Here is an 18,879-nt window from a genome sequence, read left to right on the forward strand (position 1 = left end):
TCACCCTATAATAATGGGAAAATAAGAAAGAAGGAAACTTGTGATACTCCACAGATAATCAGGCCATGAAATCCCTGCACAACTCACTCCTCCAGCTTTTGAGAAAGCAGCTCTGTTTTCCCTCTTCCAGCCATAATTACTATTTTGAGGGTATAACTATTCAGGACAGATTTATTCAGGACAGATTTATTCAGGACTAGGCTGGCATAAGGGAGGCTGGATGGTTATGTGATAAAGAAACACCACCCTACTCTTGTTTATCTCTTTCCATCTAGCAAAGGACCTAAACAACTTAGAACACACATGCTGGAGACTGACTCAGGATGTGCTCCCCATGGGCACCTTCAGACCTTCAGAGACAAAAGTCTCTGAATAAAAATAAACAGAGACAGAAGATTTAATTTCAAATTGACTGTGACAGGAGCTATTACTTTGGATTCAAAAAATTATGATTCCAAAGAATTATGAATTTCTGCATTACAACATATTTAACACAGAACTACACTCTTGAATTAAGTATTCAAGTAATGTCTTGTCAAAACAAAAAAAAAAAACAACCATCTATGCTGTGAAGGGAAATCTGTTTGTGGCAGTTATATTCAGTTAGAGCTTGATGCAAAGTGAACAGACTTCAGTAGGTGATTCAGTAGCAATGGAGGATCGCAGCTACCAATCCTATCACCACCCTACAAATGAGCAATTTCACTTCAGCCTTCTCTCTTGGCTTATGCAATGGATTAATACAAAGAATTCAGAAATATAAGTATATAAACAGAAGGCCCATACCTTTCTCAGAATAACTTCTATATATTCTTAGCATGCAGATGCCTTAATTTATGTGAATTCTCTGCCTAAATGTTGGCTCAGATTAATCAGCATGTGTTGTGCATTTCTTTTGATTAAACAGAATTCTAAACAGTGTCTTGCCTGTTATAAACACTTGTTATCATAGTATATCCCTACTAATGGAGAGGAAGAAAGGACAGGAGAGGAAAGATACCCTCCATGTAGTCAGGAGAGTATTCAGAGTGCTGTCCAGAAACGCTTGGGTAACTCACATTGCTTTCAATAGTAACCAGGGGGAAATGGAGTCTAAGAGAACTGCAAACCAAAAGTTCTACACTGTACAGAGGATTAAGGATGTAACCTTTCTCTCCTAAGCCCCAGACTGATGCAGCAAACATTGGATCACTCTCATCTTTCCTGGTGAAGCTCAAATCACGATTCTGTCAATGAGTGTGCTGAAACCAAATGGCCAGACTGACCTCTTGGTGAATCCTCAGTCCCTTCTCTCCATTTTAGCCCAAGCACATGAAAGTTGGAAGTTCCCCTTACCTTGGGTTCTGACAGGGTCTGACATGGGGCTGGGGTCGCTCAGGCCCTGGGGGTTGATGGCCCTGACCATGAACAGGTAGATGGTGTTGGGGCGCAGGCCCCGCACAGTGTACAGCGTGCTCTTCACGTGGTTGGCCACCGTCTGCCAGCTGTTGCTCACAGACTGACTGCAACAACAACAGTGTGGGAGATTATAAACCAATACCAGAGAAAAATAAAGATGAGAAAGGAACTGTCTCAACTCTGGATCAACTCTTGGTGCAGAAAAAAGTAGTAAAAGCAGGGTGTCACAGACATCTTTTATGAAAAATCCTTTCCTTAGGATTTTTCCTCCTGAGAATCTGAGAGGCCTCAGGAACAAAATGGAAACAATGGTTATCTGCTGCTGTGGAATGCAACAGGTGGATCTGGGATTGGTTCATGTTGATTGTTTCTAATTAATGGCCAACCACAGCCCAGCTGGCTTGGACAGAGAGTCGGAGACACAAGCCTTTGTTATCATTCCTTCTTATTCTATTCTTATATAGCCACCTGAAGAAATCCTTTCTTCTATTCTTTTAATTCTTTCTATAGTTTTAATGTAATATATATCATAAAATAATAAATCAAGCCTTCTGAAACATGGAGTCAAAATCCTCATCTCTTCCCTCAACCTGAGACCCCTGCAAACACTGTCACAAGCAGGGTGCAATTAATTCTTTTTTTTCAGTTAGCTTATTGAGATGGGCTAAAAATCATAATACAGCTGTCAAAAGTACTTCTCCTTGCAATAAAAGCAAAACTTTTTGCCATTTCTCTACACTACCTGCAAAAGGCAAAGGTAGAAAGCTGTAAAGTAAATTTGAATGATAAACAGGCTACTCTTGAACAAAAGGCTTAGAAAGGAAAATTCTCGAGAAAGAATAATTTTCTATACTGCTAAGTAAACTATTTCAATAAACTGTCATTGGAAGAAAAGTGTTCTTGAATTAAATTCACTCTCAAAGTTAAAAAAAAATTGAAAACATTCTTTGAAATGGAGGAAATTATATGAATATTTTTTCTGCCATTGAATTTTCAATTCAACGTTATTATAATTAGATTACAATCCACCATATAAAAAGATTTCAAATGCGATTGTTAAAACAACTTTTAATGAAAATCTCTGGCTTTTTAAAAAGTTATTGATGGGATGCCATTAAAGCTTATCTAGGGTGAAACATCAGAAAAGTTTAAAGAGAAAATTTTATTTTACTATGCTTTGTTGTATAGCATTGATAAAAAATCTTTGAATATATGAAAAGGAAAAAGGAAATGGAAAGGTACAAGGTTTATGTTACTTGAATCACTTCATTCATACAATGCATAAAGCTCTAGAACAAAACCAACATACTGCAAATACTTTAATGTTCTTTACATACATAACATTTGAGCAAGAATCTGCATGCATATGACTATGAAAAAGTCTTGCATGAATTTTAACTTAGAGAAAGTATTTGCCATTTTTGTAATATCTGGATTAAGAAACACATTTAAGAAGGTGCAGATTTTTAAGCTGAAATGTGTTTTAGAGACATATGTCAGAGTATGGCCTTTGCTCAAACAAACTTGCTGAATTGGAGCCCAGGAGTTCTTTTGCACCACACAATAATTGCTGCTGTGTGCAGGGGAGCACCTGGATTCTTTAAAGCCTCAGGCTGCAGGATAAAAGCCTAAATTATCAATACTGGTCTTTTCAGTTAGAAGTTTTCATCTATCTAAAACACCTAAAAATAGAAATTTAAAGCACTTTGACCCCTTAATACTGACTGCTTTAACAAGAGCAGGAATTAAAGTTTGCAGAGAGGCTTCAGGATTACCCATTTATTTCCATATTGTTTGTACTATGATAGCCAAGGACCTGCAGCATTCCCACAGGACACACTGATCATCAATGTTAAAGAAAAAGAGACAAATAATTACTGCACCATTCTGTTATACTCTTGTTGACCTGAAGAAATAGTTAGATGTCCTCCAATTAATCACTTAGAAAAAAGTGATAAATTATAAAAAAATCAATGTAAAGAATATGAATCAATGCCTTCTATGGAGTTGAGTCAGTTAATGAGCTTCTAATGATATGTGTAGAGTCCAAAAGAACACCACAAAACCCGGGTATCAGGGTTTAAGCAAAATTAGAAAGAAAAGAGCTTAAAAGTGGTATAATTCACATACCTGAAAGCCTCAATGATATATGCACTAGCTGGTAGGCTTCCAGGGGTCCCTGGCTGCCAGGACAGGGTGACACTGTTCTTAGTAACATCAGTGACCTGAGGTTTGGATGGTGGCCCAGGGAGGTCATTTATATCATAATTTTTACTGACTGTTGCTCCACCAGATTCTGTGAAGGGCAAACACAAAACGATTACTTTTTATCCTTGGTTATATAATTTGATCAAAGCAGGAGATTAAAATGAAAAACATGGCAAACATCTGCAAAATCAGCATAACGGATGTTCTTAATCTATAAACAACTAAGTCAACAACTGCATTACTACCACATGTTTTGGGATGAAAGGCTGTCATTCTTTAAGTACATAATAAAGAAAAAAAGAGCAAAACTCAAAAGTTTATATATAAATATATATATATATATATATATGTATAAAGAAAAGAAGGAAAAGAAAGAATAACAAAAAAGCCCAGCTTGCTGAAATGTACATAAAGTACCAAAAACTTAGCTGCTGAGAAATTTCCTGTATTCAAATCAACTGCAGTACTCACAGAGAGCACTCTGGATTTTTCTTGCCCAAGCCTATTACTGGATAAATCCATGTTTTATTAATGCTGCTGTTAGAAGAATTAAAGCATACTGCAGTCACTGGCCACAGATATGATGTGATGCCCACGGGCATTACAAGACAGCAGCAATGAAATGCAAGATGTGTGAGAAGGAACACAGACTTCTCATCCAAAATTTCTCCATGTCAAGCCCTAGAAGTTCGAGAATCATTTGAGTCAGACTGATGCTGTATTTCCACGTGTGCCAAGTGAAGCCCGTCCCTGGGCATCTCTTACCTGTCACCTCCAGCACAGCACTCCAGGACGTCTCCCCACTGGAACTTGTAGCAACGCAAGTGTAAGTCCCAGTATCAGAGAGCTGCACATGAAAAGGGCACAAGGGCAGCTTTAACAACCTTTTAGAATCAGCTGAGTTTACTCTTATTTTCTTTTTCTAAATGCTCCTTGCTAAGAAGGACTTAGCCTACATTTTGCACCAGACTAGAAGGCACCAGACATTTTTAAGCAATCATTTAATGGTGGCTTTCATTTAGAGAACTATAATAAGATTACTTGCTTCTAATACTTTACTAATTCTAATTTTCATATTGTTAATGGTTCCAGTACTGTAAATGCTCCAGAAAGGAGCACTGACAGTGTCAGTGTTTGCATTGGTTACAAAAAAACACAGGTGAAATCAGGTAACAATATAACAGCAATTAACCTCTTAGAAGGTGAAATATCAGCATTTATTATCCCAAGATGACCCATAGGTTCAGTTTCCAGTGCCAGAAAGGATGTTACATCACCTTAAACTCTTGACAGATGAAATAATTTCTATACACCCTACATACAAATGCTGTTAAAACTTAACAGGTCTCTCTTAACAGTGGTTCTCTCTGCATAGACAGTCCTCCAAGCAATTTCCAAACAGCAGCATTAAATTAGATTCTACACCATGCTTACCTTTCTTCCATCTCACATGGGATTTTATTTCAGGCTGCAAGGCCCTTTGGTAGCAAAAAAATATTGCATTTGTATAAAATTATTGTGATTCCCTTGTTAGTTTAAATATTTTAGATTTATTTGGGGAAACTGCTTTGAATTAGGTTGCCAATATTAATCTCATCGCTGTATAAACTGTTTTACTAGCAAATTTGCCAAGGGTTTTCCTATTTCCTGTTTAAATTTAAAATAAAGATTTCTGAGTCAAGAACAAGTAAAGACTACAGGGATAGATGGAAAATGGTTAAGTTTACAAAAGACAAAATATATGGAGGAGCTCTCCTTCCATGATGACTAAAGCATGGTAATATGGAGGTGGAAGCAGAAAAGGGAGAGTGCTGACTCTAGTGATTAAGAAGAATTTTATTCACCATCACATGACTTGATGGAAAGAGAACTTGCATCCAAGAAGCTTTATTGGGCTTCAAGGAATTATAATGAGTTTTCTGTTAAATGCAGATTGGCACTGTAGCATATGTCCTTATATGTCACTCTTCAAAAGGAATTTTGTCAAGACAAAAAAGCAAGTTGCTCTTTAGATTACTTGTAGATATATACTTTAATTGATTTTTAGCTTTGTTATACACAAATTTTGTTGCTATTTTTCTTCAGATACACTGAGAATGCAGTGTACCATTCTTAGGTGAGGAAGCAACTCATTAATGCCAGCTCAATTTCCTGAATGAGCATAACTTGCATTTCAGGAGATGGCTATTTGTGTGAAATACAAAAAATAATGAAAACCCCTCTGACAATGGCTCAAAGACTCAAAATACAGCAGTGCTGCTACTGAAATGAGAAAGACCCTTGAAAGGAGAGATTTTCCACAGGAGAGAGCCTTGTAGCATTCTGAAGCAGTGTTTTATTTTGCTTCCTCGGAGATTTTATTAAATATATAATTCTTCATTATGTGATAATAGGGAATATTTCTCAAGGCTATGGTTCTCAGCTTCATTTGTGTGCTACTGTGACAGATGGTGCACTCAGTGAGGTATGTGGTGTACACAACAGAGTAACTTGTAGAAGGCAAACAAAGCACGCTGGAAGTACACTCCTTTTTGCAAGCTATGGCAAATTATCTAACTTCCAGGTTGTGGATGGATTAGATACAGATTTAGTGTGTTGGTAATTCGATTATTTATACGTTTTTGTGCTATGGAAAAAAAGAAAACAAACAGGGGAGGTGAACAGAAAAATCTTTACTATTCAGTAAAATTAAGTTTTGTTTCTTAGGTAATACAGGTGACTAATCCTGGTGTGGCACATTTCTACAGCAGGAGGGAGTTTTCCATCAGTCCTGAACTGTCAGAAGGGGAACTGAATGAGTGACATGTGTGAGTTTTTAGTTGTTTTCCTCAGGGCAACTGAGAGATTGGCTGATCAGAAAAATCTCTGTGTTCATGCTATGACTGCGGCCCATGTGACTGTTGCAGGCTCATGAATCATTTGACTGTGCTGCAACAGAAACAGCAGAAAAGGATCAGAAAATTGTTTGTGTTGGAAAGGGCCTTAAATATCCTCTCATTCCACCTCTTCCCTGCCATGGTTGCTCAAAATTCCATCCAACTAAACCAGGATTCTCACAGTCCCATCCAACCTGGCCTTGGACAGGGATGGGGAATCCACAAATTCACTGGGAAACCTGTTTCAGCACCTCACCACCCTCACAGGGAAGATTTCTTCCTGATACCTAATCTAAATCTACCCTCAGCCAGAAGGCTGAGGACATATGAGTGGAAATTATTAATTCATTTTGAACTTGGGGATGTAAACATACTTGGACATTTTCATAGCCCTTTTTTTCTTTAGGAAGTGCTCCTAGTCCTTGTTTAGGTAGACCTGAGAGAAAAGTTAAGCATTTCTCATTTAAATCCATGTTAAATTAAAATTTGCAAAGCACAAGAGAAAAAAATATGTCTATGCTTCTGTGTAGTTTTTGCTCTTAAACCTGAGTCAAAGAAACAATGCACATTACAAACTGCAAATTAGTGCTATGGAGGATTTTCTAAAAAATGCCTTTCTGAGCCTTTAAGGAAAATTGGTTACTAGTGAATGACCCACTTAAGGATCAATAAAAGCCTCATGTCTTTCAGAACCACACTCACTACTAATACAGTTTTCTTCTCCCCTTGCAAGCAATTTTATTTTCCTTTAGTTTACAGACACAGCCTTTAACAGTGAGATTAATGCTCTGGCACGATTCAGAAGCAATTTCATTGTTTGCATAGCAGCATGCAGACAGGTATCCCAAGAGCTTCTGCCTCGTGGACACTCCACAGAAGCCCATCATCAATGCCTGAAAGTTTGTTTGAAATCACTAAGCTTCCACCTTTAACTGCTGCTTTCTAACACTACTGGGGAATCTTGGCTATTCAAGCGCACCCTTTAATCCAGCTCTACAGGAAAAATGCATTAACCTTCATGGCCTAAACCTGCCTTCAGCCCAGGGTGGAACGACAAATTGTTTACTCAAGGCAAGCTAGCATAAATTTTTTAATAAATTCTATTTTGTTCCAAGGCAGTTCACAATTCATCTATGATCACTGATGAGATGACATCAGAAAACATAACTGCTCTTTATTTCTTGTCATTAGTACTATGCTTATTGACATTTTTTTGGATGGAAAAATTAAGTGCAGACATTTCTGCTGACTAAATTAAATGGTTCCTGAAATTATCTTCAAGTTCCTGACAAATAAGTATATTTAACTTGCTATTTTTCCATATGCATGCTTGTCCAAATACACTCAAACAAATACACATTTATCTTTGAACAGGGAAAAATTAAAAGCCAAAATAGAGATTAACGATGCAATATTTATCAAAAATATATGACATTATCCTATTTGAAGTATTAGATAATATTGTATTATCTCATGTGCAAAAATGTAAATATTACAATAGGTATTTAATTTTTAACAGAAATCCCTCTGCATATGACTGCATGTATGTTGTCTTTTCCCATTTGCAGCCTGGTGGAACATTTCCAGGAAGCATAACACTGGAATAAATCAGCCAGCTCGGGACTGATGAGCTGTTGATGGAGAAAGAGCATGGTCAAGCCCTGATGAGCTCCAGATCACGTGCTAGCACAAGTACTCAGAAAATTACTGCCAGGGAACTGCTCTAAGTTTTGACAGAGAGGCCAATGGCTTCAGGGTAAGACCAATGAAAAGGAAGGACTGCTCTTTCACATTTCCATCTACCCCCAACTCATGTGTTCTATTGCAAGCCACACAAGGTTATAAACACCAATTCCGTTTTTAGGGAATTCTCATAGAAATATCTGAAGCTAGTTTTGCTCTTCTCTCCCTGCCCTTTCCTACACAACATCAAAGAATGGATATCGACTCGGTGAGAACTGCACAGTAGGAAAGACAGGTTAATTCTGAAGACAGCAGGAGGGCAGCAGAGCTGCCTGAGGCAACACCAAGAGCCCCAAACTGGACACACAGAACCCGTCACGCTCGTGGTGCTGACATCACTCACCCGCAGGGCTTTGATCTGGAGCGTGCCCTGGTCCTGTATGGATGTCCGAGGGTCCCGGCCCAGGAAGGTGAAGCCCTCCTTGAGCCAGCTGATGACAGGGAGGGGGTCACCGGTGGCCTTGCACTTGAGCAGAGCTGTGCCATCCACGGCCAGGGTCTGGTTGACGGGGCCCTGGAGGATGATGGGCGGAGGCCGATCTGTCAAGACTAAAACAGTGGCACAGGCATTGGCATCCACACCTTTAACCATCCCCTGCTGCTGCTGCTGCGAGCCCTATTCCACCATGCAGGACAAGTTTTAAGAAGCCAGCCTCTAAGAGGCTATAACCATTACTTTTGGAGGAGTCATGGATACAGGTTATCAATTAGTTGTCAAATCTGAAAAGCATTTCAGTAAGAGTTTCATTTCACCACTGCAAGATAACATGCAGATAGAAAAATATTATTAGCAAAGACCATCAGGCTGATTTGGTTAACATGGGAGGAAAATTAAGACCTTGATTCAGTGAAGAATTGAAGTGCATCACTCTTTTCTTCCAATTTGGGAAAGCACAAATTAAAACACACCTTTGATGTCACATCAAAATGTGTTTAATGGCTTACCCAATTAATGGTCTAATAGAGAAATCTGTTGAGTTAAAAGTGAAACACTTCAGCTATTCTAGCCTGGGTACCAACCACATCCCCCATTCCTACTCTATTTGCAAGTTTTCACCAGCAAAAATATCTAACAGTTATACAAAACATTTTCATAATCTGAGTGAGCTAAATGACAGTACCATTCTTTCTAGCAGAGAAAAGCTCAAACTCAATCACACCATTTAACAGCTTACTTATCAGATAATTTCCTCACCTTTTAAAGCCATGAACTCTCTTTTTTTTTCCCTGATAATTTACATCTGCATGCTTGCAATACTGAATAAAGAACCCTGCAACTAGTGAGAGAGTGCATGGCTGTGCATAAGCCTCATTCCATGACCAGTGGGATATTGTGAAGAAGAGGTAAAATGCTCATGCTCACTTTCCTTGAAAGATCATTTTATCCCAAATAATTCTTTTGTTGAATCTTTTCTCTGAGCCATCTGTTAAGCCATCTTTTTTTCTAAAGAATGTGTTTATACAAATTGAATGTGAAATACTTGAATATACACAAGGCTGGAACTGATGCAAAAATCAGTTTAACAGAATTAAGAATTCTTTTTTCTTTTAATGTATTTTTATATATTTACCAGCCATACTGCTGCTGTTTCAAATTTTGAACAACTGAACAATTGTGTGACTGGTATTAAATATTGTAGCAGGCAGGATTAAATTCTAAACTGGTGCAAGTTAGCCTGCCTCTGCTGATGTCAACTGAGTTTGAATCATTTATTCTAGCTGAGAATCTGTTTATTGTAGTCCATACAAAACACCTGACTCTAACAATGAAGTGAAAACAATTTATTATGAAGCAATATGGCTTCTGTTGTATTTGAGCTGTTTGAGATGCAAACCTCTGGAACCTTCAATAGATTCAAAGTGCTTTCATTGTGTTATTTATTAAATAAAATATATCAGGGATATGTTAGTGGCACATTTTATGCCTGAAATAATTGTTTCTGAAATTTTAGTGTTGCAAAAATACTACCTACCTTTTTATTTGTTAACAAGATTCACAAAGATCAGAATTATTAATATTGTCAGAATCAGACATTGGAGTGTGAGCTCATTACATTCATTGAAATTGAAACTGAAAATAGAAAGCCAATACATATTTTGAACAGAAAATAGAAAGCCAAATGCAGCCAATGTGTTATTTCTTAACACCAGAATGTGAAAGCTATTTTGGAAATTCTGAAATATCACCCACTGAACTTAGAGACAGGACAGGAAACACTATATAACAAGAAAAATGTAATACATTTTAACCTTGATACAAAATGCTTAATCTCATTAAGGTTCCTTCTGACTACCTAGTTCAGCCATTTGGCAATATAAAAATGGATCTCAGCTCCCACCAGGGTAGCTGAGTATATTCAAATTAAAACTTAGCTGTGCAAGTTATCCTTTAGATTTAATGTAAACCAGCAAATCCCAGTATTCTAGGTAGCCAAAATTAAGGAAGAATAACTATTTAAGTTGCTAGCTATTCCACTGCTGTTATTTGCTTCATCTAAGTGCCTTTCATATGTGTAGCAATGCAGGTATTTTCAAATCCTACTGCATTACAGATATTGTTCTTTGCCATGTAATTAGATTTTTTTTACAGCCCAAATGAGGAGCTCATAATCCTTTAAATGGCTCTGATCAATAGTGTAATTGAAAGCCTCCTGGCCAGAAGGAATCTTCATTTTCAAGGGTGTTATGGGTGAAAGACCACTACAGGTTTCCATGACACTAAGGCTAAAGGTTAAATGAACACTTAGATTTTCCACTGATCTGTGAACGGCTGTATTGTCTTCACAACTATGACTTGTAAATCTTCTCTAAAACATGTGTGTGCTTGCATTCCGACTACTCAGGTCCTCATTAGTAAGGATCCAAAACTAGTTAGAGTTTAAAATAATATATGTGTCAGAAGCATTATGAAGAACAGAGGGCTAGTGAAAAATAGCCACAAAATGGTGTGGGTATTAATAGTTGCTTTTAAAACATTTTAATTTTAAAATAAAATTTTACATTTTAATTAGTTTCTTTTCATAGTTTTCTCCTAGCTGGAAACTTCTGTGTTCCACAAAAACATTTTGTGTGCCCCCAAACATATTTGCATGGTAAAACAGAAGTTGATTTCAAAATTACTTTAATTTTCAAAATGGTTTTGAAACTATTTGCCAATATTCCTACATCTGCATATTCTGGTAACTGAAAAATTAACGGATTCCTTTCATGTTAAAATGTATCTTAATTTTTGAAGAGATTATAGGAAAAGGACAAATTATATTTGTTCATTAACAGTTTATTCACTATAAATGCAGTTTGGATCAACTGAAACCATATTTAAATTTGGGGGATATATGGTCAAATTACAATGGAAATTAAGAGAAAGACAAAATGAAGTCTTTACTTCGGCACTTCCAAAATCAAAATTTAAAACAATTTTCCTGGTGAAATGATAGGTAAAATCAGACAAAGGTAATCAGACAAATGAACACCCATGATAGGGCAGGGTTCTCTCTGAAAGGCAGAAAAGCAGAGACCAATCTCTCACCTGTCTATTTTTTTCAGAAGAGCTTCACAGGAAGTTGTGAAGTTGTTCTGATTTTCTCCTGTTTCAAACTGTCACACTTGCTATAAAACATGCGATATACTTTGGATGAGGGTTAAGAATCACGGTGGTCAGATTTGTAGACAAGGAAACTGTGAAACATTTATTAATATATTTTAATAATTATTGAGGAGAAATTAAGATTTTCTCCAAAATATTCTGTGCATGATTGACAAATACTAATTGGAAACTATTCCTTTTATGTTGAGCATAGACAGAGATGGAAGCACTTGGTTTATTTGCATGATCTGTCATTGTAAGATTGTGAACTGCATATTCATTTCTTGTGTTTGAAAGGATTGCAAAGATTCTTCAATTTTTAAATTGACTTTGCTTTTCCAGATGTGCATTAGACAGTGAATTACATGATAGCATTTCAAGAAAATACAAGATTTGAATTTCAAATACGCTGAAGGCTCTTAGCACAGTCCATAATCAGCAAAATTATCACTCAACTCAGCACATTTCATCACAGCTAGTAATCTCTTCTCATGTGAACACTTGAGTTAAAAATATTTCCAGTAAAGACTTGTAAGTGCAAAAATGTAACAACTGAAACACTGATATATATGGTATAATTAAGCACTTGTTTTTCTGCACATGACATGTTTTCATTCTGTATTGGAACTTCAATTGGATCTAAATTACTCTGGATCAAACAAAAATGTGTTCAAAATGAAAAAGATGGCTCGCCACTATTATTAAATCATTAACCAAACAGAAAAATTCTGGGCTAGGAAGTAAAACTGAAATCACCAGCCAAAAACTAGAATGCTAATGCTTAAGCATATAGCTAGCATGCACAGTGTTTATCTTTTATTATATTCTTAAAACTATTAAATTAGATTTCCCAGCTGATAAAAGTCATTAGCTCCCATAACTTCTGCTCAGCATCAACCAAAACAGATTATTTAGACATTTATGGTTAACTTCCTAACTAAAAGCAATTAAAAGAAATATCTGTGATCTAATGGTACATTTATTCACATAATCTCAGCTCCATAATGTTGTTTTGGCACTTCTCTTCTGACCTCACCCGCCCTTTGACTCGGGGATGAAATGGTATTTTCTATAAAGCAATCTTGTATTCTTTCATAATGATCATGCTGACAGTGGGCTCTGGAAAGCATTTGAGGAAGGCAGGCCCTGCACTCCTTGAGCAGCAGAGCCACCAGCTAAATGCTCTCTCGAGCAATGTGGAATGCATGCTGCCTTTAATCAGAATTACCCGAAGATGAGCTTGACTTTCAGCAGGGACACCTTCCCTTGGCTTTCCAAACAAACTAATGAAAATTCCAAAGAGATCAATTAGGATTTATTTTTTTGCCCACACAAGAAATAGATAAAGGTGGATCAAAGCCCTTGGCTGTCAAAAGGAAGAATTTCTCATCACTAGCATCCTTGAACCTGATTTGATCCGCTCAGCGCCTGTTGCTGTAAATCTGTGCAGCATCAGCAGGTGTGACCATTTAACAGCTCAATGTCCTCCCAGACAATGTTTGTGTTTATTGTATTTATTCCAATCACAGTCATGGCCCTGAATCAGGCAGCACTATGGACAGATATTAAAAAATATTGCCTTTCCATTCCTTTTAAATGACCTTTTAATCTACATTTAAATTCAAATTGAATGAAAATGCATCATTTTGTCATAGACCATGAGAGGAAGGACTTAAAGAGATTGCAGAGCAAAGCCAAGTCTTTAGTACCCAGAAATTATAGAAAAGCAATGTGCTTGAAGAGATGCAAGGATAAGGCAGAAATTATTTCCCCTTGTCATAAAAATATAGCAGCTTTTGGAAAACAAAGAAAAGGCATCAAATTAATGCTCAAACCTCTATAATACGAGCCTGAACCTCTCTATCTGTCACTTGTGATGAATATGCTCTTGTGAAAAGGCAGATTATTCAAAATTAGACATCTTTTCAAACTTTCATGGTGCAGGCAGGTCTCTAAGGGAACAGTAAAAGTAGACCTCTGCATATAACAACAGTTTTAATGGCAAAAATTCATCAAAGTCTGTCAGGAGATATTTAATGTGTCAGTTAAGATAAGGAATAATGATGCTGGGGAATGCCATAAGAGGGATTCTCTTGTTTTCCTCGCTAACATGAAAGGATGCAAACTGCCTTCTATCCACAATAAGATGAAGAGGGATATCAACAGGATTCCTGACATATGAAAAGGATTCATGCTTGTAGATGGGAAATCTCAAGGCAGGATGAATATCAAACCCAAAAATTTGAAATGAAAGGCATCAAGACAGACCATGTTATTCTTTTCCTTTTTTGAAAAGTCTTCTCTACCTATGGATTTTCATTACTTTTTTCACACCTACCCCTCCTGAGGCATTCTTGGAACACAGCTCTGAGCCAGGTGCTCTATTCATGGAGGGACTAAAGGGCTACATGTTGTAGGCAGTGTAAACCTATGGTACTCTACCACCTCCAGAGCAACTGTGTTGGTTTAATTGAGCTAAGGACACATCCTCTACATGTCTAAGATAGGACTGAAGACTGGTGAAAATTTCTTTCCACTTCAGTTCACTGCTTTAATTACAAACCTATTCATTCTCCATTTTTTGGGGGGTAATTTTTTTGCAGTCCTATCTTAGCTCTAGCAAACCAAGCAGCTTCATTTCTCACCAAACCTATTCTAAGCTTGTTTGTCCCTTTTTTCCATTGTTAACAAACCTCCAGAAAGCAAGTAAGAGGCAAACTAGACTTTGATGCCTTTTTTACTCCATAGGCAAATACAGAGACCTTTTCTCACTTTATTTTCTACAGAAAACTGTCAATTTTGTTGTATGATTTATGTGATCTCACATGCCTTTATTTACACTGCTTTTAATGTACTTTTGACAGGAAAGAAAACAATAGGAATTTCTAAGAGCTCACCATCAGTAACCTCCAGCTGAGCCTTTGCTAAAATGCTTCCAGCAACCGTCAGTGCTTGACAGATGTAGTAGCCTGCATCAGACCTCTGGATGTTGGTAATGGTGAGGTCCCCAGTTGGTGACACTGAATATCTGCTGTTGGGCTGCAGAGGCTGGTTTGGGAAGAGTAGGTTCTGCAAAGACAATTCATCTCACATCAATTCAAAACACAAAAGCACCACTTTTCTTTCAGCTACACAGACAATGATTTTTCCTTAAAAGTACTATAAATAATCGAGGACAAAAAGTAAGTGTGGTTCTGACTTTATGAACACATAGAGCTGCTTTTCCTGCCTTGGGCAACTCACAGTTTAAATTAGAAACAGCCTTTTGACAGCTCACAGTGCTGTGTTCTGACTGGGGTGTAGGCAAGGAGACATTTCCCAACAATCACACTGGAGTGATTTATATTTGTGACACATTCATCTTCAGTCTGAATGCAATTGTAATAATATACTCAGCTATCAAACCAGAAGGACATCACACCACAGCAAACACTAGAAAACTAGCAGCAAGCATTGAATCCTGGAGACCTGAGGGAGCAGAGCACTATTGTCTGGCTATGAAAATGTTCTGAGAAAAGGAGAAAGTGAGAGCATGGCACACAAGTAGAGCTGGGAGGAAGATACAAGCATGTCATAAAGTAGGAGAAGCTGGCAGAGCATGAGAGTTTAAAGGAGAAGTAAAAGGAAATTAAAACTGTGATAAACCAAAGGAGAAATACTGCATAGAGCCTGGAGGGTGAATAGAAAGGGTACTAATCTGATGTGGAAATCATCAGAGAGAAAAAAATAATTTCATGTAGGATAAGATATCAGTTAGCACAAAACAGGGAGATTAGTTTTTGCCTTTGGGCTGGATTGGAGAAAAGAGAGACGTCAATAATAATAACTAGAATGGCTCTAGTAGTCATTGCATATGATGAAGGACTGAGTGAATCAATACTACAGACCCAAAAAGGTTTTAGTGGTGAGAGCTGTGTTTTCAAGGAAAAAGTTATACCCTCTGGCACAGCCCTTGTGAATAAATAAGAACAGGAAAAGGAAGGTAATGTGAAGAGAAAGGGTAGCAGCATTGCCCAATGAGACAGAAAGGAGAACAGCTTAAACAATAATTAAGCAACAGTAATTTCAGTAAAATAGGGTCTGGATTTTTTGCCAACTCAACAAGACTCTATGTAAAGTACAGTTTGCATCAGGAATACCTCAAAACACTGTTGTCATGCTGTGATAAGCTTTCAGTCATTACTGCAGCCCTGTCTAGCTCTGCTGTGCTTTCTAATGATGACTCCCTATTAACTTTTAAACTTGTCTGTATTGACTAAAAAAAATATCTAAAAGTGTGGAGTAGGGTATTAAATGAATTTTCTGCAGATCTGTTTCTTCTGAAGCAGGCCTTGATGGTTTACAAAAATTATTTGGAACTGATAAGCAACAAACTGCTTAAGAAACAAGTAAGAATTCAAATAAGAAACAAATTCTATTTTTTAAGTGAAACTCAACGCCTTTATCTCTATGGTTTTGGCAGCAAAAGGAAAGAGATATGCTTTAAATAAGATCCAACATTCCAAGTATCCTTATGATTGTATTAACCTACTGGGTTACTCATCACACTAGGCTTTTCTTTTACTGCCTTTCAATAGCAATCTTTAAGAAATTTATAACAGCAAATTTTTCCTCAAAAATCAATATTCACCCAGTAAACATGCCAGATAATAGGAAAAAAAAAAGTGTTAAAATTCTGAAACAATTTGAGGTTATAGGACTAAGTGGGTCTCAAATAATTGCCCTGTTTTCTGAATAATTCTGAATAATTTTCTGCCTGGAATAATTTTTACCTGGCATAAGATACCTACTGCATGAGGGTATTATGTAAATATTGTGACAAAGAGGAGGAATTTGACTTAGCTGACCTTGACTTCATCTATCACTCATTATGTAAAGTGTAAAAACAAGCTGAATGTAAAAGACAGTGCAAGGATTAGGCTGCTAATTCTTAAGGGGAAAAAATAGTCCAGCACCCTCTTTATAATTTCATTAGAAAGGGGAATCAATCCTTGTTTTTATCTAAAGTATGGGCTTCTCTGTTCTGGAGAGGTACCATGTCCCAGTGAATATTCCACACATCAGGAGGAGTTCACCAGTCTCAGGACTCGTCCCTTCAAAGACCAGAAAACTATGAACTATAACTTGTCCTAAATTACAGAACAACCCCTTTTTAAACTCTTTCCACATTTTCACTGGTTTTAATTAGCTGTTGGGCTGCTCATCTGGGCACAATGGTGGCATGCTGAGCTGCAAACAGAGGGACCAGAGCCATCTCTGATATAGTGCCACTGAATTTATCTCAAGGAAGAATTTAATCCAGGGAGTTTAAAGGTTACACATGCCCTGCCCTTGCACATGTCATCGGCAAGCGGCTGTTGGGCTCTGGGGAAAAGGCTACCAAGCACAAAGGACCAGCTGTTTATACACAGGCTGGAACAAAAAATTACTCAGGAGGGAACAGCTCCCCTCCCTTCCAGCTGGTTGTGCTCAAAAATGCAGGATCAAGAAATGGATTCACAACCAGAAATGCCCTACAACTACTGGAGTGGGATAACGTGACTATATAACATTACTTTGAACACTGGAAGTGATGCTGCAAACAGTCATCCTAAAGGCAGCAACAGCATTGCAGAGACAAGCAACAATTTATAGCTGGGAGGCAAAGGTGAAAAAGCCTGTGATTTGGCAAAAATTCCACTCTCCATCGCTATGATGATGTACACTATGTGGAAACTCACTCACTCTGTGGCATCTCACTGCAAAATCTGACAAGTTATACACTGAGATGGCAACCCTAACCTGTGTTACTTCACTGATGATCAATTAAGATGAACATGAGACTCTTGTAAACTACATTGAGCCACGTTTCAAGGTTTGATTATAAACCGTGAAAGTATCAATTTTTATGTTGCATTTATTTGCCAAAAAAGTCTATTCTAACCCTTAGGGATCCGGTTCTCAATATGGTAATTAATTTTCCAGGTTTGTAATTAAGCAGCTTCAACATTGTACAATCAGTAGGTAATAACATTCAATTAAAGACACAAGATGCATTTTCACCTTAAAATGTTTTTACCCTTGAAGAGATACCAATGGAAGAGGATAAAATAGAGTATTAACACTTTTCAATTATGCTAAATGACTTTAATCCTGAAAATAATGTCCTACTTTAATTAGAAGCTCTTCTCTTTATTACAGCGTGATGGATGTCCACTTTATTAGATTCAAGTGTGACACTATAAGCTCACTTTACATAAACATTACCATGTTATTAAAATGCTCTACAAGGAAGGGGTTTGAAATGTTTGCTGGCACATCAGTACTTCCTACTTTAATTTCAATATGCTATTCTACCTTCCCCTTGGAAAAATTGTCACCTTAGTGAGACTCACAATACTGTGCTTTCCAGGATGTGATCCTTAGAGGCTGGATCTAAATTTCTCTAAATATTACACTGAGAGATACCCACTGAAGGTTAAGCTTGCACTCAGACAATAAAATAATCACACCCATAAAGTAATCATTTTGTGTCTTTGTAAGCCACCAAGACAGCAGAGCACAAAATGCTGTCAGCCTGGTCCTGGCATTCTGGACCAGTTTTCTGATCTCCTGAGAAGGTGAAGCAGGACATCAGTGGTTCAGCTCTTATTTCATGTTTTACCTGAGCTGATAAACACGTCTCCTGTAAAGAAATGTTGTGGCGTCACATTCAGATACTAAGCTATAAAGTTAGTATGGGCTGATGGCAGTGCCAATTGCTGCCTCACAAATTTTGCCTTTAAAAAGGACCAGGTAAATATTTCCAAGCCAGATCTGGAAATTTCTTGAGACAATTTTACTGAAGAAAGCATCTGTGTGTTCAAAACCTTTATCTGTATGCTCTATGAGAAAATGCCAATGCAAATCAGCTTGCTGGATACATTTTGCTTGATCATGTCTAGACAGGTTGTGAACTGTAATTACTGGCTCTGATTAGTTCAAAATTGAGTCATACCTTTTTTTATCTGCTGTGCCTGTCTCACCCACCTGTTTGTTGGGGGCTTCAGAACAAAATAAATTTGTTTCTTTCTACTCATCAATACAGTG

General features: G+C 37.3%; 1 protein-coding gene across 1 annotated transcript in view; it reads right to left on the reverse strand.

The window, feature by feature from the left end:
* ROBO2 (roundabout guidance receptor 2) overlaps positions 1-18,879 on the reverse strand; it is a 435,712-nt gene that overhangs the window by 82,804 nt on the left and 334,029 nt on the right. Inside the window, exons 9-13 of the mRNA XM_058822747.1 lie at positions 14,709-14,880; positions 8,569-8,774; positions 4,372-4,453; positions 3,529-3,694; positions 1,336-1,502 (exon numbers count right to left, since the gene is read on the reverse strand). Coding sequence (XP_058678730.1) covers positions 1,336-1,502; positions 3,529-3,694; positions 4,372-4,453; positions 8,569-8,774; positions 14,709-14,880 — 793 coding nt within the window. The remainder of the gene's footprint in view (positions 1-1,335; positions 1,503-3,528; positions 3,695-4,371; positions 4,454-8,568; positions 8,775-14,708; positions 14,881-18,879) is intronic.

Source organism: Ammospiza caudacuta, chromosome 2 (genome assembly GCF_027887145.1).
Source record: "Ammospiza caudacuta isolate bAmmCau1 chromosome 2, bAmmCau1.pri, whole genome shotgun sequence".
Classification (NCBI taxonomy): Eukaryota; Metazoa; Chordata; class Aves; order Passeriformes; family Passerellidae; genus Ammospiza; species Ammospiza caudacuta.